This window comes from Tinamus guttatus, unplaced genomic scaffold (genome assembly GCF_059628265.1).
Source record: "Tinamus guttatus ecotype Peru unplaced genomic scaffold, ASM5962826v1 Tinamus_guttatus_pri_ptg000083l, whole genome shotgun sequence".
Taxonomy (NCBI): domain Eukaryota; kingdom Metazoa; phylum Chordata; class Aves; order Tinamiformes; family Tinamidae; genus Tinamus; species Tinamus guttatus.
The window spans coordinates 2,792,275-2,820,150 of NW_028288617.1; the positions used below are offsets into that span (position 1 = coordinate 2,792,275).

At 38.2% G+C, this 27,876-nt stretch overlaps 1 protein-coding gene across 3 annotated transcripts in view; it reads left to right on the forward strand.

Moving 5' to 3' along the window:
• MID1 (midline 1) overlaps positions 1 to 27,876 on the forward strand; it is a 177,614-nt gene that overhangs the window by 59,726 nt on the left and 90,012 nt on the right. For 2 of the 3 annotated variants that reach the window (XM_088520230.1, XM_010224987.2), the window contains exon 2: positions 20,077 to 20,792. In XM_088520230.1, coding sequence (XP_088376356.1) covers positions 20,133 to 20,792 — 660 coding nt within the window. In that variant the 5' untranslated portion in view covers positions 20,077 to 20,132. Of the gene's footprint in view, positions 1 to 8,472; positions 8,551 to 20,076; positions 20,793 to 27,876 lie in introns of those variants that run through there. The other variant, XM_010224988.2, reaches the window with a different exon arrangement.

A 27,876-nucleotide genomic window follows, 5' to 3' on the forward strand; every position in this document is an offset into this window, starting at 1 on the left:
TTTATTTCAAACCATGCTAGGATTTTTGGATTTTGCTCAACCTGTTGTGTTGCTGTATAGAATATGGGCAACATCAACTACCATCTGGAGCTGCTACCTGGTGCAGCCAGTGCTGATCACATATCAGAGACGTATCTTACTGTGGTTGGCATTAATTAGATGGAGAAGGTGGGAGAGAACAAGAGAAGAACAGAGATGTTATTGAAGGACAGAGTCATTGTGCAAGCCTGACAGTGAAATTATCATGCAGCAGGTGCAAAGCTTAAAATTAACTGTGAATCTCATTGCCGTGCGATGTTAGGAAGGCCCAAAGTATGCAATGACTCTCTAGGGAAAGCTCATGGAAGAAGGGCACTGAACTCATGGCAGTTCAGAGATGTTCACACAGAAACTTTGGTTTGTTCCTCTGTTTGCTCGTTAGTTAAGCATCTTCTACATGCTGGAGCCTGCCCATGGCAGTGGTGAAAAGGAGCATTTGGTTAATGCATCATGACTATGAAAAATATGTCTGTACAAAGGAAACTTAGGTTCAAATGGATTAAAATATCATAGCTGGAATATGTATTATTCCCAGCTGACTGGTGTTCTCCCATGGCATTTTAATATCAGTCTTGTATGATTTTTACCTTTTGAAATAAGTAATTGCATGTGTGAAGACCTATTCATCTATAGACACTTTAACTTTAATGCCCTTATCTATTAGGCAGCTTTGTCATTCCAGGCTGTAAAATTTCATGCTTTGGATGTGGAAGTTTGTAACAATTCCACCCCAAAGGTGTTGCTGTTGCTTAAAAAAACAGTTGTTTGGGGGTTTCTTGTTTTTTGTTGTTGTAGTTTTCTCTCAAGTCACTACTGGAGTTTGTTTTCTTAAATTTTCCTCTACTTAGACTTATTTTTGTTATTTAGACTTTTTCCTTTTCTCTCTTTTCTCTCATGCAAATAAATGCACCATTTCCCGTTATTCTGAGCTGGGAAGTGTGTTTTTAGTTGTATGACATTATCATAATTTATGACAGGTTACAGTAGAAAAGATTCTTTAGAAGAAAAGAAGAAATAAAATTTTACATATTTCTTTTCTTGGTCAACATTGCTGTTTGTGGGAATTCCTTTAAATATAATACAATGATAGTTATACCAAGAATTGAACTTCAGGGACACTGGAGTTGCTACAGCCTTAGTGACTGCCTCCTAGGGGAGAGAGATACTTGGCTCCAAGGGGAGAGAGATACTTGCATGGCTCCATAATTTGTAATTTAGAGTGAGGTTTGATTGTTTTTTTGAGATGCAGGTGCACTATCTTGGCAAAGACACAGACAAGAGAATAAAGGGTAAAAAGCATAACACAAGAGGAAGGTTGCCAGATAATTAGAGATTTAATAATAAATAGAAAAAAAAAAAAAAGGTTGCTCTGTTACCCAAGATTGATGTTTGTTTAATTTCTTGCAAATCACTCATTCTTAAAGAGAGAGTGTGATTGATGGGATTAATTAGAGTTATATATTTAACAATTTATAATGACCTCATTAATTAAAACTTAAACTTCATAAGACAGCTCTTTACAATCCCTATAAGTTTATGAATTTTCTCTTTTTTTGTTTTTGAACGGAGGAAAAATCAGATGAGTAGGTCAGTAGTGCATATGAAAAATAATATGTTATGTGTTACTCTGTTTATATTTCTTTGGAGAGTTAGGAAAAACACAAATCAACACCTAAGTTAGGTGTAATCACTGTGGTCAGCCTTTGTGGAGGTGTTTTCTTCAGTATCTGAAACAACTGGAATTGTGAGTTTAAATTCGTTTTATGAGAGGTTTACATGAACCAGTTCTGAACCAAAATGTAGATCAAGGAAAGATGCTTTAGGCAATTTACTTTCTATTGAGAGCATTTAATATCTCAAATTATCTTCTTTACATGCTTGCAAATGTGCATAGTAAAATAGTTATCGCTTCATTTTAAAAAGTATTAGGAAAATAACATGAGGATGTATGTATGTATTCAAACCCAAGATCAAGATCCTTCAGCCTTTGGCAAATGCAAAACACTCTTACATAACTCAATAGGCACTATACTGATAAGTAAGGACTTGTGTGCTCTGATACTTTGCTTTGTTTGCAAGATTTTAATGATGTTCTTTATTAAGAGAATATATTACTATTTATTAGTAATATATTTCATGGCTATTCAGCTCAATTTGCTAATATTTCTCGTAAATAGTCCTCATTCATTTAAAGATAGATAAAGTTAATCAGGAATACCCCTGGAAGACAATCAATACACCCTTAGGACTAAAAATAATTTCATTAGCATATACTTGTTTTGACTCTAATGCTGCAAGTATTTATCTATGTACTTAATGTCATTAAACGTTCTTGGGAAATTACTGTGTTTGCTATGGTCTTTTAGTGACTGCTACGACATTTCCACTACTATTTTCGCTCAGAAGAGGTATCCTTAAAGGAAAGCTGCAGAACTAAAGGTCATTGCTGGAAACACAACAAAAATTTCAGATGCAATTCACATGTGTACGTGTGAATGGGAAAGATGGAGATTTAATCAAATGATTATGTAAATCATTTGTACCACAGAGATTCATTACAATGTAAATAATAGATATGAGTGTGCAAACCTGAGTTTTTAATTAAAGCAGCAGTTTAATCACTACTGCTCAATAGAAAATAGAAGGAATTGTGAGTTACAGACCAAAATTATAGAAGAATTAACTTCAAAACCCAACCTACTAGTGAAATGGCCAGTTAACAGGAAAGCTTTTATTATTGAAACCTGAAATTTCTTTCAGAGAGTTAGAAAGATCAATATCCAAAGTTTGTATAAACCAGCAACAGTTATTTAAAAGCCAAAACTAAACCTGTCCTTACCCATTCACTTTGTTCAAGTGTTAGCTGAAGAAGGTAAGTATGCATTCATTGAAAGAAAATTCCTGACCATAAATGAAATGAGATTTAAGCTACTGATGGCCTATTTTTTTTTCCAGTTTTCTAAAGAAGTGTAACAGTTTTGGTCTTTACTACAACACTTAGAAATGCAAAATGCAAGTCATTCCTTGCTGAGTACTGAGCCTGCACTTGCAGAACTCTCTGTGAAGCTCATCTTTTCATTTGCAACACTGATAGTTGGATATGAGGCTAAAATATATTTCTAATTAATTGCTGGAAATATAGAGATTTGTAACACTATTTATGAATACCACATAATCCAGTGACACAAAGGGTTGTATTTCAGTGTTTAAAAGTATACACCTAAATTCATGCTCTGATACAGTTCCTGGTGGCTATGGTATAAGAATATGAAGAGACTCAAGCAAGGTTTCCTGGGTTTATTAATGTGATATTTACAGCCTCGTTTTCTGAACCAGAATAGCATTTGGAGGTAAAGCATAGAACGAAATCCTTTTCGTAAAGCACCTGCACTAATAAGACTAATTTTCTATTATGTTGAAGATATATATTAAGGACAAAATTAAAATACTGCATGAGTTAGATATTGTTAGCAGCCCCAAAATCAGGACTAAGATCTAAAGCCCTTAAAATTTTGAGGCGATCTTTATCTGAGATCTCATCATCCTCTGCCTTGTTTAGTCTTAACTACTTTTACAAATAATCTGTTGAGAGTTTGTCTTCTGGTATCTATTTTAGAAACTTCAGCCTTTATGTTAAGTAATTTTCAGATCAGGTAGTCTCAGACTATTGTTAAAAATCATACTGTTAAAAAAGCACAATGTTAAAATGCAAAAATAAATTTATTTAGTTATATTTTCAAAATTATTTTTTATATGATGAACTTGAACATAGAAACAGTCTTTTGGGTTATGCTTTAAAATTGCTTCAGGAGAAGACATAAAAATGATCAACTTACAGATTTCATTGGGTAGCCTCCCACATACGCACTGAAATCTTCAAACATTATTTCCAGAATTTGGTCCTATTGATTTTTCATGCTCCTGCTGGATCTTTCTCTTGGGGTCCTTCAATCAGACACATTAGAATTCTGTCCTATATTGTTAATCTAACTATTTAAAACAGATTGATTAATCTTCTCTATAATGGCTTCAGTGATCACAGGGAACTGTTGAAAGCAAGGCCTGTATAGCAGTGAAACGGTATGGGGGGGGATAGCTTTTATTTTTCCCTCTCTTTGCCTCCTCCAAATATTGCAAGTACTTTCTATTACAAGTGAGAAGAGTTTTTGTCTCTACCTGACTTTGAAGTTTAGAAAGATCTCATTTCTTTTCAATAAGGGAAATCTGATATTTTATGTTGCAAGTCATAATCTATTCATTTTAACCTGCATCACATGCTGCTACTGAAATTAAAGTTTGCCATTCTCCTGAGATCATTAATGATGTGTCATTTGCTTGGCTTTTTGGGCCAAATTCAGAGGATACTCAAATCCCAGTGCAAAATGCAGATGAGACAATACAGGGGCAAATGGCACACCTGCCATTTTCAGTTATTCGTCGTGGTCTTAGGATGTCTATCTGTGTGACAACAGAAGGGTATTACACCTCAAAAGGCAATTAAAATTAAATAACCATTTGAAGGAGAATTGGTATTAAGCATTTTTATAAAGCAGTTTCATATTTAAAAGTGCTCATAATGTGCCACAGGCGCTTCTGTTGCTGACATGACATTTCCTAATTTGTCCAAAAAGATGGACTGATTTTGCCCTCTTTGTCCTCGATGCACAAAGAGCAGCTATGCTCTTTCTCCACTTGTTTTGTTGGTGGTGGCCAGGGGAGGTGACTAAACAATGACGTACGTGTAGGTATTTATCAAGAGCCCTACATCTCTGGCGTGCTGTTCAGAATATCTATGAGGCTGCTCTACTTTTGGCACTGTTCAGCAAAAGAAAGAGATGTAAATGTCTTGTGCATGGGCCCCTCTGTGCTTTCTGGGCTTTCTGAGAATACAACAAGGGAAGAAAAAAATGAGATATATTATTATTGAACAATTGCTTACTATGCAGAGACTTTTATCAGAAAACCATGAAATTGTATGATGAGCTATACAGCAATTTAGGTGCGTGCATTTTCTTACTTGTGGCATATTAGCATATTTGTCATATTAATTGTTAACGGAGTAGCTCCACCATGATCTCATTATGCTCTGTTATAGCATTTGCATTCCATATACAGTGAAGTGATTTGGGGTATCAACTGCCTGATGCCTGACAACAGCATCTATCAAACTGAAATGTATGTCCCTTGTCCATCAAAATGAAATACAATAAAATTCCATGGACTTGAAAAGTTAATATTTACGTTTTGAAAATGAAATGAGTAGCACAGAGAATTCTTGTATGTGGTAGAAGGCAAAGTAGTAAAAAGGAGGTTTCTGAAATTGCATATTAGGATTTCTGAATGAATAGGTAAAAAATCTCATTTTATGGCTTTTTTAAAAACCACCTGGACCTGTTTTCAAGTCCAGGAGTTTTACCAAGATTTTTTTCGCATGACTCACCACCATGGCAACTGTGGAAAAAAAGCTGAATAGCTACTGAATAGCTGTGGGTCAGTAAAATCCAATAGTGAAGCTGAAGTGGAGTTTTGTGCTTCTTCAAGTCAGTCCTGAGATCATCTTTTTCTAGGACTTTGAATATTTGATGAAAATAGGACTTCTTGTACTATGATTGGGCACCTCCTGCCTTCCATCCTGCTATTGGTCTGCTGCAGCTCCTGTAGCTCTGTGTGTCTTGATTGCAAGGAGCCTTGTAACTAGAGAAATGTGGGGTTCAGGGAACACGGCTCTGCCATGTGTGAGATTGAGCTGTGTTATTCTGCCCTTCCTCAACACCTGCAGTACAGGGAACAAACCCTTCCCATGCAGAAACAAAGGACCGCACAGCAACTAGCCAAAGATTGGAGATCCTGGCATCAGAAATGCATGATGGCACATGGTTATTTTACAGTGGTTTGATAGATGGATATTTGATTATGTATCTGAGCATTATATTATGTTAAGTGCAAATATGCTGGCTTACTTCTCTTATCACTAAGCCTTAACCTGAATTTCTGCACAACCTGATTGAAATGCGGACATTACTATTTCAAAACCTGTGTGTGGCTCTTCACGGTGTTTTAAGAAGGTATTACTGCCAGCTCTCTGTTTCTTTCCACTGCTGTAAATTATTACAACCATATTGCATTTTGAGCAATCACTTTTCAGTTAAACTATTGGACTTTTCAGAGACACTTGTGAGCTGTGGCTTCACACACATCCACCTGATTTTGTGGTGAAAGTGGTAACTTTCAGCAAAGGAGGGGCAATGACAGCTGAGACGTCTTAAGTTTCTTAGATTCACTAGAGCTCTTAGCGGGTACTGCAAAGCAGCACCAGCACAAGGTTAGAATATGTTTTTAAAAGTAATGTATTTAATACCTGACACACTGAATTTAAAAAGTGGAAAAGATTAGTATGACAGAGGACGCGGGTGTTTCTCAGATGCGTTATTTAAGTTAAAGCTGCTGAATTACAATTACGACAAAATAGCAAATGGGCACAAGTAGAGGTGTTTGATTCAAGGTCAAATTATTCTTATCTTCTTATATTTCCTGCATATAAATTTGTTTTGGAAGAAAAACATAAAAGTATTTATGAAGATGGAGACTGGACACAAAATACACAGAACTGTTGCAGAAATACCCTTTCAAGCTATGGGCTTGTGGCAACAATTATTTACTTGCATGTCTTAATCAGTTCAGGTATGAGCAGTGAAAAGTGTACAGAAGCCTTCACGTGTCTTTGTACAGACACACTCAGATTAGTTTTGAAGGCTTCTGGTGTTTGCTGAAACCTATGCAGTGGTATCCTCAAACTGAAGCAGCACACATTTCAAGAATCGTGGCAAGTGTAATAACAGAACTAAGATAATTGAAACTGTTTGGATCACTCTTTTAAAGTGACCACAGTGTGGTCAAACAGACCAGCATAGCAGCATTTGCAGGTGATACTGGTCTTTGTGCTGCTTGTTCCCACGTGTGTCTGGATGTGTGTGAGCCATCATGGCTCGAGGAGCAATGCAAAGGAGCTGTGTGTTTGCTAAAAGCTCAAGACTAGGATATGAGCTAAGGAATCCAAAATCCTTTTGAGTATGCCTTGTGCTACAGCTCCTGCTGGGCTGATTATAACTTGAATTGACTATGGATTATCCAAGGACATTTAATATCACAAAAAGAGTTCCAGTAATCGTAATCCCTCTGGACATCTGTGTTGCTTTCTGCATGCTCATTTCTCCAGTTACAAGCTGTCATTCCACACATACTGATAGACATAATGATAAATAAATAAATAAATAAATTTAAAAACCTAACAAAAAGTAGGTACTTGTGAGAGCTCCAGTCTCTTGTTTGAAGGAGATGAAATGAATAGGAAATTAAATAATCACAACCCAGTTGTTTATTGTTTCAATGCGAACAAAGTGCAGATATGTCCATGGAGAAAAGGCCAAAGGCAGTGAAGGTTTGAATCCTTACGCTCAAAACATCTGAGGTATGTTTCCCTTTACTTTGCTGCGTTACCATTGTATGAAAGAAAGGCGTTGCAACATGAAAAACGGAGAACACAAGGAAGCAATTCTTTCCTGCTGTTTCCACTTTGCATGAATTTTTAACACCTTCTTTGGAGACCAAATGTCTGGTGTGACTTCAGTCAGGATTCCTCTTGGGCACTTTACTGAACTATTTGCCCTATCTGTAGTTTTCTTTTGCTTGCATACAAGTTCAGCAAAAAGGGAAAAATTAAACAACTGCTGTCATCTCATGTTTCATCTGCTACATTTCAGAAAATGGGGTCTCCATAGCGTTTATGGAAAGGAATTCTTTTTTTTCCTCTCAGATACTGAGCTCTTTCAGGCTGTCCCCATTTTTGGCAGACTCTTGCAAGCACAATCTTGCTTTCATTGCTTTGTTTTGTTCTCTGTGTTTTTTAAGTATTATTAGGAGAAAACAGTAAAAATAAGTGAATTGCTTGTTTGTAGCATGTTTTTTCTTATGAGATTCTCCCTTTGAGGAGCCCCATGGATTTTGAAATGTTCCCGTTTCAAGCCAGCCTCCCGTTGCGGGCATGGGAATTGCCCTTCATCATTCCATGCCAGGCTCACTACCGTGAGGCAGCACTTAGGCTCATCGGGGTTACATGGCAGCGCAGCTCATCACCCTGCCCATGGATAACTGTCCTCTCATGGATTGTTGGGATGCTCTGCGCAAGGACCCCCTTCTCTTTTATTTTCCACTCTGTTTAGGCTTCCTGTTGAGAGAGAAAGCAGTCGGGTCGGGTCGGTGAGAAAGGCAGCTGCTCCTGGCGGAGGTGCTTAGGTGGAGCTGGTTTTCCTGCAATTGTAGGGGAGATTTTCCTGTTGTGCTTTGGCGGTGGTGACGGTCCCACAGTTGGAGACGCGGTCAGCGCTGCTGCGGGACGGCCCGTAGCGGCTTCCACCAGGCCCCCCGGGGCTCCCGGAGCTTTGCGAGCGGCTCAGCGTGCTCCCTGCCTCCGCAGCCATGGCCCAGCCACAAGACGTGGGACGGGAACCAGCGGTGGGTATGCGACCTGCTGTGGTCCCGGGGGCCGGAGCCGGTGCTTGTGGGCAGGCTTGCCGCAGCGAGTAATTTGGAAAGGGTTTTCCAACGTGCTTAACAGTTGTAAGAGAGGGGTGGAGGTTTTTCTGTGGCTCGTAATTCCACGGTTCTGTAATTGTTGATGATTCCACAATGAGTTGTCTTTTCTGTACTGAAAGCTCAGAAAAAGAGGGATACCTTTTAGTGATTAGTATTTTTTGTTCTATTGGGTTGTCATTAAACTAGTAAAACAGCTACAGGAGACACTAGCATCTGCTATTCTTAAAAGCATCTGTAAGATTACAAATATGTTTTAAAAATATCAGATGAGGGGAGACATACATGTTTACTCCAGAAGAATGGGAAAATATAGTAATTCTGTAAAGCCCACTACACTCCTTGTGCAAAGTCTTTCAAATGCTCTTCATTTATTTTTAACTGATGATGTTGCATAACCGAAAAATGCAACATGACTAAGAATGACAGCCTAGAGACTGTTTTTCAGAGGATTCACTTTTTGGCACCAGTATACTCAGACTGATGATTTGCTCACCACAGCTATTTTATATGTAAATTCATTATGTACAAAAGCCCACAGAATGGTACATTTTTGGGAACCAAGAGTATATATAGTCCACAGGCATAGAATTTCTAATATGATTTTCCCAGTACAGTATTTCAAGCTGAAAAATTGTCTGAGAACAAGATAAGCTGACATTCAGTCAAGCTTTAAAGTGGATTTTTTACAAACTCCTGGATGAAAAAGCTTGATGCTTAAGATTGTACAGATGCACATCAGTAATTCTTTCAAGATCACTGCTCTTTTACCAGAAGTTGACTTGTGTGTTGACAAGAAACATATGACTTATTCTAGTTTTTTGAGATAACCTGTGAGATCATATATGTATGTTGTTGATGAGTAATACCCCAAAGGGATGCAAGTAAGCTATTGTTTTCTCTTTTCCTGCTTTCTTAAAAACTATTTTGTGGATGTCACTGAGAACCTTGTACTAAGAGGACCAATGGAGTTATTCAGAAGCGATTGCTGGGTTTGGTTATTTTTTCCTGCTCCTTCTTGAGATGTTCTAAAGACTTACAGGACAATTCATTTGAGGACATCAAATAAATTAGTAAATAGCCCACACACCAACAGTTAGAGGATGCTTTGCATATGCATGCTTCTGTGCGTACATATGTATATTGTGTTTTTCCTATTCCCTTTTTTAAAGCCTAACCTTCCTGTAGCCTGATAGTGCAAATACATGTTCCATTCTTTCATACAGATACTCAACAAGGCCTTTTCACAGAGCAGGAATTTGGTGAGTGTAGGAAAAGAGCCAATCAAACAAAATACTACATTGAGATTTAGAAGAAAGAAAAGAAAATTAGGAGGTTAACTAACAAAGGCACTGCACAATCACAGCTCATAAAAGCAATACTTGTATTCAACAGAGTGATCTTAAATTTAGTATTGGAGCTTCTGACTTTTGTCCATTTTTTTTTCACTTCATATCAAGTGAAGCACAGGTGAATTGGATCATTTTTTCTCATGACTTCACTAGCTAGATTAGAAATTGATGTTGTATGATTCCCTAATTTCAACTCATACAGCATCTCTCTGGTCATCAGTAGGATTTATAATGAATTAATACCATTTACCAATTTGGTTCCTAAACTGAAATTTATTTTACTGATACAAAGTAACCCTCTGCTGCTCTTAACTTCTTAGTTTGAAGCAATGAGGTTTTGCCATAATGTGATTACTAAAATCCTGTGAAGCAAGGTTGTGTGGCTGTGGTTAATGATTGGCTTGTCTTAGGTCTTTAAAGAGTTTTTAAAAGATTACATCCAGAAAATGAGGTGAATGCATAGAAGGAAATATTTGAGATCACCAGTGCTTGTTGTGGTACAAGTGTGTTTCTGTTAAGAAATATTTTCTCAAGAAGTAAAATGCATGTGGGTGTTTGCCTCTGGCAAACAATAAATCATTGCTGATTCTTTGCAAAAAACACTAGCTGACATGACTTGGAAAGTGCTCAAAAGAGGTTAAGTGGAAACTTGCCACCTTCTTAGGATTTGGCTCTATTAACAAGGATTAAAGATTAAGATTTTACATCTTATTCTGAGTGAAGGGTGGTACCTCTCAAGACAGACTGAACTGTGATGCCAAAACCTGGAGTGTTCTGAGGCAGAAGGGCAGTCTTTGTTAATCACTACACACAGTTCAGTATTTCTTTCTTCTTTCCAGTTGATTTAGCCATTTTGTTTGGTGTATTTATGTGCCGGGAGCTGATTTTTTACCCATGCACATTTTTCTCTACCCATTTTGGGTTATTTGGGTTGATTGACATTGACCTGAGGAGAGGACTAGTAACGTTCTACTATGCTTCTTGGTATGGTGGGTGTGAGAGACTTACCCCTCCAAAGCCTGCTGTCCTTCCAATGTAGAGACTACCGTATGAAGTTGTGAAATGAACAGGAAGGACAAGAGTGCTGTAACTGATTACTGAATTTGTACTGTAGGAAGGAAAGTTACTATTTTGTCCAATTATTCTCAATAAAATAGTTGACTCAGCCTTTTTCTATGTGTATGTTGTGACAAGCAGGGTGGTCTTAGTACTATTTGGTGTAGACCCTGTACTCTCTGGTCCCAAAGAACTACCATGCACCTTTCACATGTGTTTGGGACAAGGACCATCAGAATTCAGAAAATCTTGTTCAGTTGTGTCCGTGGGAAATGGATTTTGTCAGAATCATTCTCCTTCAACTCAGTTCAATCTTCCATGTATCCTCTTGCATCTTTAACAACAGAGAATGCTTTAACGGTATGCTGAAAGAAAATTATTATAATAAAAAAGAGCAAAATTGGGGGGCAAATTTTGACTAAATAAATGATTGTGTGGCTTATAAGAATACTCTTTAAAAAAACAATAGAGGTAAATATTCAATTTTCTTTTCTAAAAATCAAGAACACTGGAAATAGTTTCTTGTTAGATGATGTAGTTTTACTCTAAGTTCCCTTCATACTTGGAATGAAATAAAAGCATCCAGGGAAAAGAGATCACTTCATCGTAAGGCAGAAATATAAAATAATTCACATGAATCCCCCCTTATGGATGCTGTTTTCTTCCTATTGAATACCAAGTGAGCTTATGAGAGCAGTTCAGAGGAATGCCAACTTTTGCAGTTACGAACCCCTACAGAGTGAGAAAAAATAACAGGTTTATAATATTTGTTCTGCTGCTGATTGTTCTGCAGCTTTATGTTCTAATGTATAGGGCCAAAAAGTACTCTTAAACTCGTGGTGCTAATGGAGAGCAGCAACCCTCTACTCCTAGGTGGGGTGGCCGAAGCATGTTTAAGGTGACCACAGTGACAGCAGTAGGATCAGCAGGATTCCCCCCAGAGCCGGCCCCCAATGCCTGGCGGGAATCCCTGTGACAGCTCTGCTCCCCAGATGGAGAATCAACCCCTGGCTGTTTTCCTTACGCCATTCCTGGGCTGGAGGAGACAGAAACGAGTGTTTCCTGCATTAGCAACGAGGGTTTCTAACTAAATCTATCTAAAATATTAGATTACCTTAAGAACATAGATATCATTTGTTCATTATCCTCCAAACTCCCTCAGTTCACAGCTAATTTTGCCTTCTAATTATCTGATTACAATCTTTGTTTTTAAATACACCATTGATCTTCTGCAGTTGAGATGAGTGTACAGAGTACAGCAGGCATAAAGTAGAATGAGATTCTTGATCTGGGACAGTGGAGGTATTCAGTAATCAGCATATTGCAAAGTTACTAGACTTTGTGCCTAAGATGGGTAGAATATAACTCTGAGAATGTGTGTTTACTTCTTCAACAAAACAAAAACTCTTTATGGGCATTTTAACAATGACTTATGAGGAGCAGAAAGCAAGACAGTGAGATGCTAACACTGCACCTTGTAAATCAATATGGATAGCTTGAAAGCACAAAGAGCTTTATTTAGCCTAAAGATCACCTTATAAAGCCAACTTTCAATTTGTTTAAATTCAGAGCTCTTTTTGGCAGATGAGGTCATACCTTCACATGTATTGTATTTCTTGAGATATGTCATGCTGCTATTTTAAAGGCTCTCTTTGATAAGAAAACAAGCCTTGGGGTTCCTCCTTGAGAATTGCTAACATAATGTTATTATCTAGATGCAGGTGATGATTATGAACTTAGATAGTAGTTAGGATCCCCTTTACTTGGCCACAGGGAAAGCATTTGTAGGACAACTTTCTAGGAGGAGAATGCAATGATTTCTTTAAGCCATCTTAAAATCTTACCTAACAATTTGCAATATAGCTTCAGGGCTGCAGTGTTTCTAAGCTGCACTAAATGGCATATCAGTGTTTGTGTAATCTGTAATTAGAAGGAATGTGCTGAACAATTTCTGGCTATTTCTATAGCTGTAACATCTGCACTAAAAATCAGGGAGTACTGCGTCACCTAAGGTGTTATTCACACAAGTGAAATACTCAGTTGGGGAGAGGTGAGAAGTTCCCAGTCTTTCTGTGCAACCCAAGCCATAAAAGGAGAACAAAGTGTGATGTTTGGTGTTTGCTACTTGGGTAAACTCCTGTTACCTTCCTTTTCCTGTGTAGTACCATCCTACATCTAGGAAAGGAAAGAACTGCTTGGGGTAAAAAGATATTTGTCCCCACTGATGAAATTCCCATGAGACACCTTGAGGCTGCCATTGTTTCCCATACTGCCAAAATCCAGACCAAGATGCAGACTCACCTAATCTACATTTGCTTTTGTGTAGATGGGGTAGACCTTAGAATAAATGCCAATTTCTCAAATAAAGAGTATGACATTGGAGAAGAGATTTTTGAACAGACTTTGAGGCATAAATTGTTAGGAGGTCACCGGTAATGCCAGTAGACCTATGCAGTTTCACATGTGCTGAAGATTAAACGAGCCTTAATTTTCATTCCCCCAAAGCATTTTGAGGAAATATTAAATCTTGTATCTAAAGAATGTAAAGCTATAAGAGTTGCAAGGATATCAAAAATAAAGGTCAAAAAGCATTCCAAATGCATATTAGTATAGATTTATGCACATGTGTATAATATTATATCTACTATAATATTTTACATAGCATTAAACCAGCCATTTATTGATTGTTTTGGGATTTGCAGACCATAGCCAGTTTTGATCTTTTTTTCCTTGCTTGCCTGTTACCATTTGTGGCTCAGTTATTGTTTTAGCTCCCACGAGAAGAAGTATGTGATGTTGTGTCAAAGATCTTAATTTTGCAAGATGTTCTTGTCTCTCTGAATAGCATGCAGGATTTACCTTTTTGAAAATCCATTCTACTGCTAGCGTGCAGTTTAGCCAGAGAAGGATGTTCTCAAGGCTGTGTATCACTATAGTGTGGTAGGTGTGCTTAATAGATTAATATCCTTAGATTAATATCCTTTGAACATTAGAAACATCTATCTCAACACCAGGTACACATTGCATGTAGACTGGATAGTTACCTGTAGACAGGGCAACTAATCACCCTTTGGACAGTGAAAATGTAAGAAAATGATGAATTAGTAATTTTCTTTCACATTAAATATTTGTTTTTGCATATTGGGAGCTGATGAACAGGTGCTACCTTTGAATATTTATTAATTTGCACTGATACAATAAAAACAGTGGAAAGATGTATTTGCTTCGTTCAAGGTGTGTGCAGTTTACTTTCTTTAGCATTACCGAAGTTTTCATTAAACATTTTTAAAGAAAATATTCTGAATTTTGATTATCAGTTCCCTATGGATTAGTTATATAAATTATTAGTTTCCTGCACTACTTATGCAACTATGTTGGACTGTCTCACTAGCTGTGCTATTGATCGTTACTAGCATCACTAGTGAGACAGAGATTTCAGTGCCTATGCAGTGGAAGGTAAAAATTAGGATGGACTTCATACAAACTATTGACAACGAGACACACCATTAACTTAATCAAAGCTGAAATGTGTATTGGATGCGAAGTGGAACAGTTAGATTCACTTGTTGTAAGGAACAATTGTTCCCAAGACAATTTTGTGTATATCCTGGAGCTGGATAGAAAATAGCAATAGGAATGCCAGAATAGCAAGTGTTTCTTTATTGCCCATACCAGCTTTTATGACAAGAACATAAATTTAAAATTTTCCTTTTATAGTGCACTTACAGAAAAATGCTGCCACTTTGGAAACTACAACTGCATATTATACTGCCAGCCTGTTTAAGCACTTGCCATAGTTTACTCAGGAACAGCATATGCATTCACTGTAATTCTTCTTTACTATCCATCTAGGATACATGTGTGCACATATGCTTGCATACCTGCATAACATTTTATTATCTCTTATACTTAGAATTTTTTATTATAATGGCAGCTTAATAAATTTGACTGTCTAGCTGAAAAAGTCAGAAAGTATTTTCCAGAAAAGCACGTTTCATCTGCAGGTGTTTTATGTTAACTTAGTCTTGTGTGCTTTTCTTGTGTGTTCTAGTGTGCTTTTGCAAACATTCCCAGATGATTCCATGCACTCATATACATATTTGTAGGACCAAGGCTGAAATAGGCTTACTGTTGTAGTCATTCAGTAGCAGCCTGAAGGCAGCAAATTGTTAAGAGGGGGAAACTTGCTGGGGGAAAAGAAATTCTGCTAGAACCTGTTTGGATATCTTTTGGCCCTAATTCACCAAAACAAGCTGCATGACAAGCTGCAATCTTGTCAGTGAGATAACACTTCAAGGAATTTTGGAACGTGGCAGAAGTCCAGCTCTTTTGCCCTGTTTGTTACTGATGCCTGAAATTTGCAGAGCAGCATACTGTTCGTTTCTTTTGTCGATGTTATCTGACCTCACTAAAATTTAAAAATTCACTCAAACAGACCTAATAACAATGGAAAGTAGAGCTTAGATCCTCTTCTTCAGCTTCTTCGCTCACCTCTCATAGATTCTCCTTTTACCTTTCCTGAAAGATTATAAGGGCATCTGGACGAGGAAAGGACAGGATACAACATGAGCAGGGGGCAATATATGACACACTAAAATCTCATCTACTCACTTTATTCTAATAGATAGTGATTTATTCTTCCTGTATGCATGGGAAGAATTCTCCATTATTCCGATAACACAAAGCAACCTTAGTAAATTGGAATTTTTCATACTTTCAGTTTTAACCGTAGTTTTGCTATTAGTTGTTTTACCTCAGACCTTACATTAACACTTCAGAAATACCATGTTTTATCCTTAAAGAACTGATCTAAGGTGAACAATTGTCTTTAGCATTATCACACTTTAATTTCTTTGTTAATAAAAATAATATAAATGATAACCATTATTATTGACTGTATAGTTAACACTGAAGAGAGACAGAAACATGTAAAGACTCTATTCGTGCAGCATCATCAGCTCCTATAGGATTACTCTTGGATGTTGGTCTTTTTTCCAAGCAGGTTGGCAAAATGTTTTCAATGTTAATTGAAATTTTCTGGCTGTCCTGTGAGTACAGAAGGAGTGCTAAGCCATGTGCAGGAGCTATGTATGCTTTTCTATAAGAATAGCTTCACATATCCGTGTGTACTTCAAAGAATCTTTTTAAAGGCGAGTTCTCTTCAACATATGGAGCTGTGCTGCTTCCTATGAGGAGCTGCTTACACTGCTGGATCGTTGACATCTCTTCCTGCCTCTTTTTTTTTTTTGTTGTTGTTGTTGTTATTATCAGGTTACCTCTCTATACTGCTTTCTCTATTTAAAGTGTAAGAGGTGTCCATAACCCTAGCATCAGTCTTCACTCAGCCATGAACTGATTTCAGGGCCACCAAATCATCAAAAATAAATAATGGTATCTTAAAAATGATGATTTGCACGTCTTATGTGCTCCTTAGGGATCCTAATTCTGGGGCTCTGATTACTAGGATTTTCTGGGGCTTTGATTATTAGGATGTCATTAAGAAACCTTCTCGCATTGTGATCTGTTGGCACTTGACATATTAAAATCCATCTAGTTCAGCTTTATTTTTCATTTCTCATGTTTCTGTACTACTAAAGATCTTTTGGCAAACTTCTGAGCAACTGAAGGCATTAATAATACCTAAAAAGTAAATAAAAAAATAGACAAAAAGATCCTAATTCCATTGGGTTAGTAGGAGTGTTTCCATGAATTATATTGGGATGAGAATTTCATTTATTGCATTGTTTCCTGTATAATACACAACTAATTGTATGTGTTTGGGAGATTTAAAACTTCCAAAGTTACTGAAGTATCTTTTCCATTTTTAAAAAACATTCGTCTTCTGGCAATCACTTTTTCTTTGATGTCCTTAAACTTACTTCTTATGAGTAAAAAATTCTCAATTGAAGAGTATTTTGGGTTATAGTATAAATTTCTACCAGTAATTCTATATTTTTGCAAATATGAAATTATATACTTTAAGTTCCTTTTGTTCTTGCTGTGTCTGGAGGCTGTCTATGTGACTTTGGTTTTGTGGAGTGTGTTGAATATGGTATACAACAATGCATATATGCACACATTGCATGTGTATAGACTTTCTGCTAAATCTTCCAGTTTACTGTGGTTACAGATTCTCTACCACTCTCAGCAAAATGAATTACTAATACAAAATTTTAGGGTGGGGAGCAGTGAATTTGGAAGATTTTGTAGCTGGATCAGCAATATACCATGTGTTTACGGCACCAGCATACAGAAAGTAGTATAGTCAATAAAACAGTAACCATTATATTGCTCAGAAAATGCAGCCCTTTTTCAATGCCTCTTAAAGTTTTCATTCTTCAGTCACAGGTGCAGTGTATTTTGACTTACTGGCAACTGCAAAAGAAAATGGGGAAACAACTTTTATTGATTTCTACCAGTATGCTCATATATTGGAAGATAAACTGTTATTCCAAGAAGTTTACTCTCTAAAATCAGATTTTGACACCTTTGCTCATACTGGATAGCACTAGAGTCAGGAATAAGTTGCTGCCCAGTCAGATCAGACAGATCAGAAATGGTTCTCGATTAAGATAGTGGTGTTTATGCAGAACCATGACAGTGATTCAGACATCTTTCTAGGAGTCACTGATGCAGATATTTTTCTGCTGGTTTGCCTCCCTTTTCACTGAGTATCATAAAAGGAAGCCTTTGGTTTAAAAAAAGAAAAAAGTGCTTTAAGAAGGAAGTTGAATGAAATAAACCTTCTGATGCATGAAGGAGCAGGACAGATTTTATACAGAAAGGATAGCACAGAAGAAAGCCCCACTGGCCAAACTGTTACATGAAATAAAACCCAAAGGCCAGCAGGTTTTCACTGGCATGCCAAGAGATGAGCAATTATTCGTCTGCCTTTTGAAAATGTTGTCTCCTGCCAACCCCAAATCCCCTTCTCCATTTCCAGTGCAGCGTTCCCACTGCAGGATAAGTGAATGATGAGGTATACGGTTGTGGTGTGGAAGACGTTCAAACAACATGAGTGAGATTTTGATCTTCTGGGACTTCTGTGATACAGACAGTGAAGAGGAGGAAAGATAAACTGTTCTTCATTTGTAGAAAAAGCTTTCATCTTTTCTGTGCTGTGTGGCTATGGTTGAAGATAGAAGGGGAGTTATCTTCCTGCTTCTATGAAACTGCCAGTTCTTTAATTTTGACCATATGCGCCATGCAATTACGGCAGCCGAAGGATAGCTGTAAGTGAACTAGTCATTGGCAAACTGAGCTTTATTTCAGATAAGATCAGCAGTAACCTACAGCAAAGTGAATTTTGTGATAGGGTCAGTGCCTTTTTTCAATGTCCAGATTTGGCAGAATAGAAGGAAGTGTTAGTGCCAAGAGGCAAGGTGTCCTAGTCTCTAAGCATAGCTCTGAACAGACGCCTTGCTGATCTTCCCACGGAGGAAGAAGGGCTAAATATTGTGGGGCCACCTGCACCTTGCCTCTGTTTTCTGAACTCTCCTATTTTACCGTAGTTCATGCTGGGGTTATAGCTCACTTCCCTGTCCCTGTCCCTGCAGTCCGCCCTCTAATTGTCACGGAGCACGGATGTCTCGGGAGTGCTTGGTTCCCAAGGCTGCTAATGAGCCCCGAGCTCTCCTTGCCTCTAATGAACCAAGATGTGTTTGCGGGGATTCTTGTTGCTCCCTCTTTTCTCCTGGCAAGGGAAGGAGGCAAGAGTTCACACAACCAAACAATGACTTTACAGTGTGAAGACCGTGCAGCTGTGCCATCTGAAGCTGTCCCCGGTCATGAGCAACAAGGCTTAAATAGATCGCACTGTGAAGAGGTACAGCTCCGTGAGTGCGGAGCAGGGCTGCTGCTTCTGCTTCACTGACCCGTCCGCTCGCAGCAGCGCCGGGCCCGTGATGGCAGCTTAGGCTGCGCGGAGCGACTCTTTCAAAACCACTCTCTGTTACACTGAATGCAGGAGAGGAAACAAAATGAAGTTTTGGTCCATCTCTGACAGGGCCGTACTGCTGGGCTTCCCTGGAAATTCCCCATGTCTCCTCTGAAAGTCACTGCTTCCTAATCCACTTGAGGTGATTAACATGGTGATTGAGGCCAATAGCAGTTCCTAACTTTTCGCAATAGGGAGTATTCACACAAAAGCACATACCTTAAGCAGGAAAAAAAAAAAAAACACAAAACCCCACAAACAGCAAATCAGCAAATCACACTTTTCACTAAATTATGCTGCAGATGCTCCTCTTGTTTCATAGTTTACAATCATTGGAAATTAGGACTAAATTGAAATGCCTAGAGGAAGACTGATGAAGTAAATCCTATAAATTTAGAGAGCAATCTCTAAATTTAGAGAGATCTCTAAATTTGTATCATTTACTGCATCAATCTTCCTCCAAGCATTTCAGTTAGGACCCCATGTGAATCTCCCACTGTATGTATCTTGCAACAAACACATGCAGTATATATTTTTGTGCACGTATGTATCTATGAATATAGACACACAGGATTGTGAAAGATATAAGTGTACTAACATACCACACATATCTATACTAGTCACATGCTTGTCTAGAAACATTATTCCCCATGCATGTTCAGATACATGTTTACACAGATCTGCATTACATTAGCAATAGGAGATTTACAGTTACTAGTTCTAATACTGTGGACTAATGCTTACATTGCTGCTGCTCAAAACTGAAGTTAAAAAGTTTTAGATTAGCGAAGCCAAAAGCAGCATCTACAGGAAAAATCTGATTTTGCTCTAATAGTCTTCAATCTCAGGAGAGACAGAAAGCTTAATAAAGAGTTTTTGGTTTGCATTCTAAAGAGAAAAGAGCAAGAGAAAAGGTTTTCAAAAAAAAAGCAGTACAGTTTTAAATACCTTGATGTGTGCATATGCGGATTCAAAACTTTAGGCTGCTCTCCCGCCCGGCGTGGTGGATTGATAGCCCCATGAGCGGAGGCGAAAGTTGACAACCCCCCACGGCTGACCCCTCATGTTGCCTTTCGCCTAATCGAATTTTACGTGTGTTTCCAGATAGCTGATCAGCTTCCCTGGATTTCGCTGACGCCACAGGAAAGCTTTGCCTGAAGATGGAAACACTGGAGTCGGAGCTGACCTGCCCTATCTGTCTGGAGCTGTTTGAAGACCCGCTGCTGCTGCCTTGCGCTCACAGCCTCTGCTTCAACTGCGCTCACCGCATCCTCGTCTCTCACTGCGCCACCAACGAGTCGGTGGAGTCAATCACCGCCTTCCAGTGCCCGACCTGCCGCTATGTCATCACCCTCAGCCAGCGCGGTCTAGACGGGCTCAAGCGCAACGTCACCCTGCAGAACATCATCGACAGGTTTCAGAAGGCGTCGGTGAGCGGGCCCAACTCCCCCAGCGAGACCCGCCGCGAGCGGGCATTTGACGGCAACAGCATGTCGTCCTGCGAGAAGGTGCTCTGCCAGTTCTGCGACCAGGACCCTGCACAGGAGGCAGTGAAAACCTGCGTGACCTGTGAGGTGTCCTACTGCGAGGAGTGCTTGAAAGCCACCCACCCCAACAAGAAGCCCTTCACCGGCCACCGCTTAATTGAGCCTATTCCGGACTCGCACATCAGAGGATTAATGTGTTTGGAGCATGAGGACGAGAAAGTTAACATGTACTGCGTGACCGATGACCAGCTCATCTGTGCCTTGTGCAAGCTGGTGGGACGACACCGTGACCATCAGGTGGCAGCTTTAAGCGAGCGCTATGACAAGCTAAAGGTTAGTGCTACCTGTCGGCCTTTGTAGCCCAGCCAAATGTGTCTGGGAATCAGTGTCCTCAAGCTGCATGACATGCTTCCTCACTGGGGCAGTGGGTAGTAAAGTAGGTGCATGGTTGCTGTCCATGTGAATACACACATGCATCTCCACATACATTTGCTTATCACTGTTGTAAAGGGGTCCAATTTTGCCTTAAAGATACCTCAGCTGTGTTTTGATTTCTCTGTAGCCATCACAAGGAGCATCCAGTGCCCAGCTATTGCTGAAGCCGATTTGCTTATCTGCCTAATGCTTTGCTCCCGGCAGCAGCAAGACTTTAGCGTTGACTGCACATAGACAGGCACTGACTGAAATGTCAGGCGCTCTTCGCATGTGCTCCACTGACGGTTATTTTCCATTCCTTTGCTCTCTGTCCGTGAAAAGCCCCTTGCATCCCCGCTAACAGCAGGGGCATTTATATGTAGCTGGCTTCAGGGCTGCCAGCTGCTTAGCCTGGCCAGGGAGGCTCCACGCTGGCTCCGGTCCTCCGTGCTGCCTCTCACCCCAGCTCTGGAAAGGCACGAAGCTGGGAACAAGACTGAAATTGTTTCCCAGCTTCTCATGGCATTCCCATGGTTATGTGACCGCTTCCGCGGTGAAAAGACGCCTGTCCTATCAGGTAACCGTGCAGCCCTGGTGGCCCGTGCTCCCCGCCGAGCGCCCTCAGCACGGCGGCTGCCAGAGGACGGACGTTATTTATTATCCCAAAGCTCCAGCTGAGGCAGGGATAGCCAAGCAGGAGAGCCTGCAAACTGTCTGAGTCCTGGTTCCTGTAGCTGCCAGGTTTAGATGCTGCTGCAGAGGAGAGGAAGGAAGGAAAACACCCCACGCCTCCCTTCCCCCAGCCCCCCGGGACACCTAACTCCTCTGTGTGTGTGCATGTGCATTTGGGCGTATCCTTTAAAGGTAGACGGCAACAAGAGAGCACAAATATGGAGGTCTGCCAGCCTTTCCAGGCAGCATTTCATGGATGTAAAAGGAAACTGAATTAATAGGTTTAATTTGCTAGAAGATTACTATTATAAAAATATCGTCATGTCTACGATAACTTTACATTAGCGCAGGTATAATGTGCATGCGCGTGCTGCCGGCCTTCTGTGCCTCTCTATGTATGTGCAAACATCAAAAAAGTGAAGGATACTCCCTTACCCAGACCCATAGGCTTCCTCTGATCTCCTAAAGGCTTTCCTATTTACTAAGGACTGGTTAATTTTACTTTCTGTTTGTGCTGAATAGATTTGTTCTTTTAAAAGGTAAGAGTTTGGTCACTGATAAAGTGGGACGTGTACTATAAACGATGCATGGATTTCCTGTGTTTTTCAATAAATCCATAGGTTTATATGCTTAACAGAAGTTACTTAGTCAGCTCATAGTGACTGGACAATTTTATTTTTTTTAGCTTTATATCAGTAGGAATGCACTATTTAAAATAAAATAACTTCAAGCTTAAATACCAGAGAAGTATATTTGAGGCTGTCAAAGTACTTAGACATACTAGGGGTATTTTTGTGTGACTTATTGCTTTGCCGTGCAAAGATACCTACACCAACTCTGAATGGGCATGCGAGAGAAGTAAGCAAAATTTACATTACCTACCCAGTTTAATTCACTTAGCCAGCAACTTATCTACTTTCCACCACCCTTCTTTAAGAGTTATTCCAATACTAATTGAGTGGTTGGGGTAGACCTGGGTCAAATGACCGTTGTCTTGTTGCAACAGTTCTTATCTGGAATACCTGTTCAACTTTTTTTGAGACCTCGACTTCCTTTGGACCCAAGCTGCCTTGAAGTAGTTTGTTCAGCTAATTACCTTCCTACATGAAATCCAGTTATTATCTTCTTTGTCATGAGGCAGCCCATTGTGCTTTGCTAATGCCAGCTATGACATTAGTCATGCCGATTACATCACAAGTCATGACACATTTATCCCCTGAGTCTGGGAATACTAAGCTAGACATCACTTCTGTACAGATGGACAGTCCATTCTCTGTTCATAAGAAGATAATTTGAAAACTAAGTCCTTTCGTTCTGTTCTGCACCTGATGTCTCAGAAGTTTATGCTGTTCTACATATCAAAGTCTAAGAGTGAGATTTTCAGCTCAGTGTATTGGTATGGTTATTTAGCAGTAAAGGAGTGGTGTCTGTTTGCAATAGTATTTAGTATTTAAGAAGGAAACAGGAAATTCAATTCCATTTTCATATTCAGATTTTCTTCTTCATAAATGATAATATCGTCTTGAGTCACTGGTTATGAGGCTGCTGCCTGACAACACAGATCTTGGTTCCAGTTTGCAGATAGTCTTTGTTAAGATACAAATAATGTGTAAATGTCCCTGGTAAATTCAGTGTTCAGACGGATAAGGAAATTCCCCATGGGAAAAAAAATGTTGTTGCTTGCTATATTGCTGCAGTGGATTATTAAGATACGTGTTTGTTTATTTGATAGTTGAGTTACGCAAATCTTTTCAAAACATTTTCCAGAAAAAACTAACATGTGGTAGACAAAACTATAGTGGACTCGTTCATTAATGAGTAGTTAATTGTATCTTTAAAAAACAACCCAAAAACTCCTCTAGTGACATTTTCTTTTATTGTGATTTTCTTTTTAAATCAACACATTGTTCATGCTAACAGCAGCAACTGGTGTAACTCTGGGTATCAAGCCATGCTAATTACTTGCATTATCTCCCAGCAGTGTTACTAATTATTTGAACAATATCTCACCCTTCATTAAGCATTGGACAAAAGATGCCATTATAATCTAGCTCCTTTTGTGACAAAAATGAAGCCTTTTAATTGGGAGTTCTGTGTGCTTGTCCAACAGAGGCGTCTACGCTAAAGTGTGTTTAACAGTGAATGTAATAGCAGTTGTGGGCATTGGGAAATGAGAAAGTGTTTTCCTTTGGCAACTCTGGTGCCAACCTTCAGAGGTGCTACTTCTGAATTTTTACCGGTGGTGAGTGGATTGAGAGTACTTGGCTTTTTCCAGAAACAGCCCTTTCCTGTTAGTTACAGGATCACATGATAAACCTTCGCACTTAACGTTATTTTAGTACTTGTAGGTGGGGCTTTTTTAAGTAGGTCACAGATACATGCGTGCTAAAAACAGAAAAACCATAAAGCACAAGCAAAAAAGAGAACAGGAAATATTCTGGTAATATGCTTTAGCAGAATTAATACAAGCTAGTGATCGAAATTGTGGTGTACACTAAAATCCCTTTTAGCTATATAAACAATGTGTTTTACAAAAGGAAGGTACAAAGCCTGTGTTTACTCCATCATATTACTGCAAAGAAAATGTTTTTGGCTAATTGCTAATTACTTATTTATCTGTTGCTTTTTGTCTCATTTCAATGAAATGAAAAACATGATTATAATGTACACTCATTTTTTTCAAAGAAAATTAATAAAAAATATTATTTTCCTGTAAATATAAGCAAGAAAATGATAAGATAATGATAAAAAAAGAAATAATCAGATATTTTAAATTGCAAAACAATTTTGTGAGAAGTTAGCAGGTGCGGATGGAAGGATAATGTTCCTTTAATGGTAACAAAAAAGCTGTGGAAAGCTCTGACAAAAAGGAAGATACACAGTAAACTATATTTTCAACTGCTGTAAAGCCAGCATAACTTCATTAAAACCAATGTCTTTACTCTCCTTCATACTTACAGAAAATATGGCAACTAATATTTATACATTGCCAAAAGGTCATTTTGGAACAATTTCCCTCTTATATAGGTTAGTGGTGGCCCTCCATGTTTTTGTTTGAATCTTATTAGTGCTGACGTGTGTTAGTCAGGTTTGTGAAGGCTCGTCAGTTCTGGGAATGGCATTCAGGAATTCCAGCAACAAAAGGGAGCTTCTTGTTTGTATGGGCTGGATTTTAGTATAGTTTCTAAGCTTACAGAAATCTGACACAGTGTTGCTGCAGAATGCAAGGATTCAGTTTCCTACAACATGCCAATTCAAATACCCTTTTTTTTTTTTTTAGTTTTTAGACCTAGGGGAGGATTGCCTTCAATTTATAAAATTTATAAAACAACTTTTACCATTTAAAGGTAGGAGACTTTATGTCAACTTCACAGCTTTTACAAAAAGAGCATGGAAATATGCCTGCTGTTTCATTTATTATGAGTTTTAAAGTTTTTATATTTAAAAGTCTTTGTAAAGTTCCTAACAAGGTCTGTGGTAGCTTTTTACATTTTTTTTTTTCAGTCTTTTTTAGTGACAGCTTGGTCACTGCTTGGTGACAGCTTGGTTAATTGGTATCCTGTGATCAGAATCTTGCAAATGTACAAATGACTAGACTGAAAATCCAGAAGTGTTAGTTTATGGACTTATATATAAATATAGTATGCATGTTGATCACCTAGATTTGATTATTAACAACACATAGATTTTTTTTCTTGATATCAATTTTTAGTTGCAACTTCATGATGTTACATTTTTTTTTCATATGTATGTTTATAGTTTCCCTGTATGTCTTTAACTTCTTACTAACTTTAGTAAGTTTAATGGAAGCTATTTTCTAAAAAATTATTTGTAAATTACTTGTAAAGACATAGTATATCAGTCAGCCTAAAATGTGATATTAAATATTTAGACAAGTAGCACATTTCCTTGCATGATACTTAATAGCAATACTTAAAGTATAGACATTTACCTTCTATATTGCCAGTTATACAGGTTTAGCAGACAGTTAAACCACTATATACAACCTGACAAAATGTGGGTTTCATGTTGGTTGGTCTTTCCTCCTCGCTGAATACTCTTTCAAAGTAGGATCAAAAAGATTGAATGAATTTTGCTAAATATACAAATTATCTACTCTGAATATGTTTGTGAAAATTCTGTCAGGTTCTTATTAGGTTAGATATTGCTTGAAATACAATTATATGTTCTGTTTTCTTTTAATAAAATGAAAATCATGAATAGTCACGTCTATAATTATGGAATATTATCTGATATTACTTAACCTAGAAATATATGCAGAAATATAATTGTCTGGCGCTTTCTTGCTATTTACAACTCTCCCACCTCAAATATTAGATTCTTTGGTGGAAGAGGATAGATGTAGAAAAGGACTATTTCACTACAAAAGTTTTCAATTTCAGCTTGAATCAGATAATAATTTATTATGACAATATTTAACTGTTAAGATAGACTTTAGAACATGCCGTCTTTATTCTAATGTTATCTCAGGTGACTGCTTCTTTCATCTTGTAGTTCTTTGGCGAAGATTGGATGAATTATATACAATGTCAATGATAATATTAATCTTTTTTGGTAAATTTTAGAATGTGTTAGCCTAGTTTGAAGTTGCTTATGTTCATGACTGCAGACTCTGAGCTCAATAATAACTATAGAAAAGGTTCTGTGAGATTGCTTTTATTCAATGTACAGAATATCCCTTAAATTATATTAACCATTACCATATATATAACCATTTTCAATACTTACCTTCATAACTTTAACAATTCAAAAGAATTTCAAAAATTCTGTTTGTATAATTCTTAATTTGTTCCATATTTATTTCAAATTATCATTCTAGGGGAATATTCTAGTCATTAAATAAGATGTATTTTAATGCTTTTCCATTGATTTACTCTGAACTGTTTAGATAGGGGGCTTCAAGACCTTGTTCTGGCTCTGAACTTGACTCTTGTAATGTCTCTTAATTGCTGTATGTTTCTTTTTGAATAATAAAATGGTTGAGAGCTAGTGATGGAATAAAGAAATCAACAGCTTCTTCAAAATGAGAATTTGAATTTAAGCAATAAACCATAAAGCAATGCAAATAGAAACCAAATAGGTTAGGTTGATGACAAATAAGTAACTTTAAACTAGGGATGGTTACAGATTAACCCCTGGTGTAGGAAAAGTAGTCAGCTTAACAAAGGAACAAAAATAGGATTGATAACAAGAAAGGTTACAAACATAATAACCTTTCAAAAGTCAAGCATTTATAGATTTTAGAATACTAATAGCTTTTCTTGCACTTGACAGAATGAGGAAATTACTTGTTTTAATGCCTTTCTGGAGAAATAGAAAGCTATTTGGAGTAACATGGCTAAAGGATATGTCTGCTTGCCATGGACAGTAGGTTACAACTGACAGTACTTGGTGATTTTGAGGTGTCTTATGCATGTGTATGAATATGTATATGTGTATATATTAGTAACACATATGTTATGTGTTACTAATGTTAAGATTTGAACTTATTTTAACATTGATTTTAAAAAGTGTGATGACAAACATATTTTTAGAAAGGTTATTATTTTAAGGTGAAGATGGTTAGGAGTATGGTTTAATGGAATAAATAAATAACTCTGAATGTAAATATCTCTGAGAAAAGCACTGCAGAACATTCAGTATTCAAATGTCTCTGAAGCTTTAATTTAGCATGTTAAATTACTTCATGAAGAGCTATCCAAATTACTTCAACTCTGCCCTGTAATGACATACAATTATAGGACTATGATTAAAACATTTTAGTCCTTCACTTTATGTTAAACAATTTCCGTAGCCTATTATATTTGTTCATATTTTCCCATCTTAAAACACAAATATGCAGTTAGTATGATTTCCTGTGGCCATCTTTTTCCAGCAAAATGTGTACTTCCTAGCACCCTGTGTGCGTCATCAGAACTGCGAACCTAGAAACAGGGGTAGCATTTGGACACAGTGCCTAAATCAGAAAATCTGAGCAGTCTGTGGTGAGGGGACTTCCCCAGAAGGCTGCAATGTGCAAAAGTGAGCTGGGTTGCTAGAGCACCTGTAATATTGCAAATGTTGACATCCTAACCTGAGCTGCAAGATGAGTGAGAGATCCACGTGTTGTGCATTTCTCGCTTTCGCCCATCTTCCTGTACCTCTTCCTAAAACCATCCCCCAGCCAGAGCCTTCAGCAGTGCACGTTCCTTTCATGGTTCTGGGAGACAGGCTGTGGCCCCTGGGAGGGCATGTGGGGCAAGGGGCTGAGAGCTGCCCCATACGCCGCACTGGGGTGGTCACAGCTTTCACCTCTCCTCTTGCTCTGTTT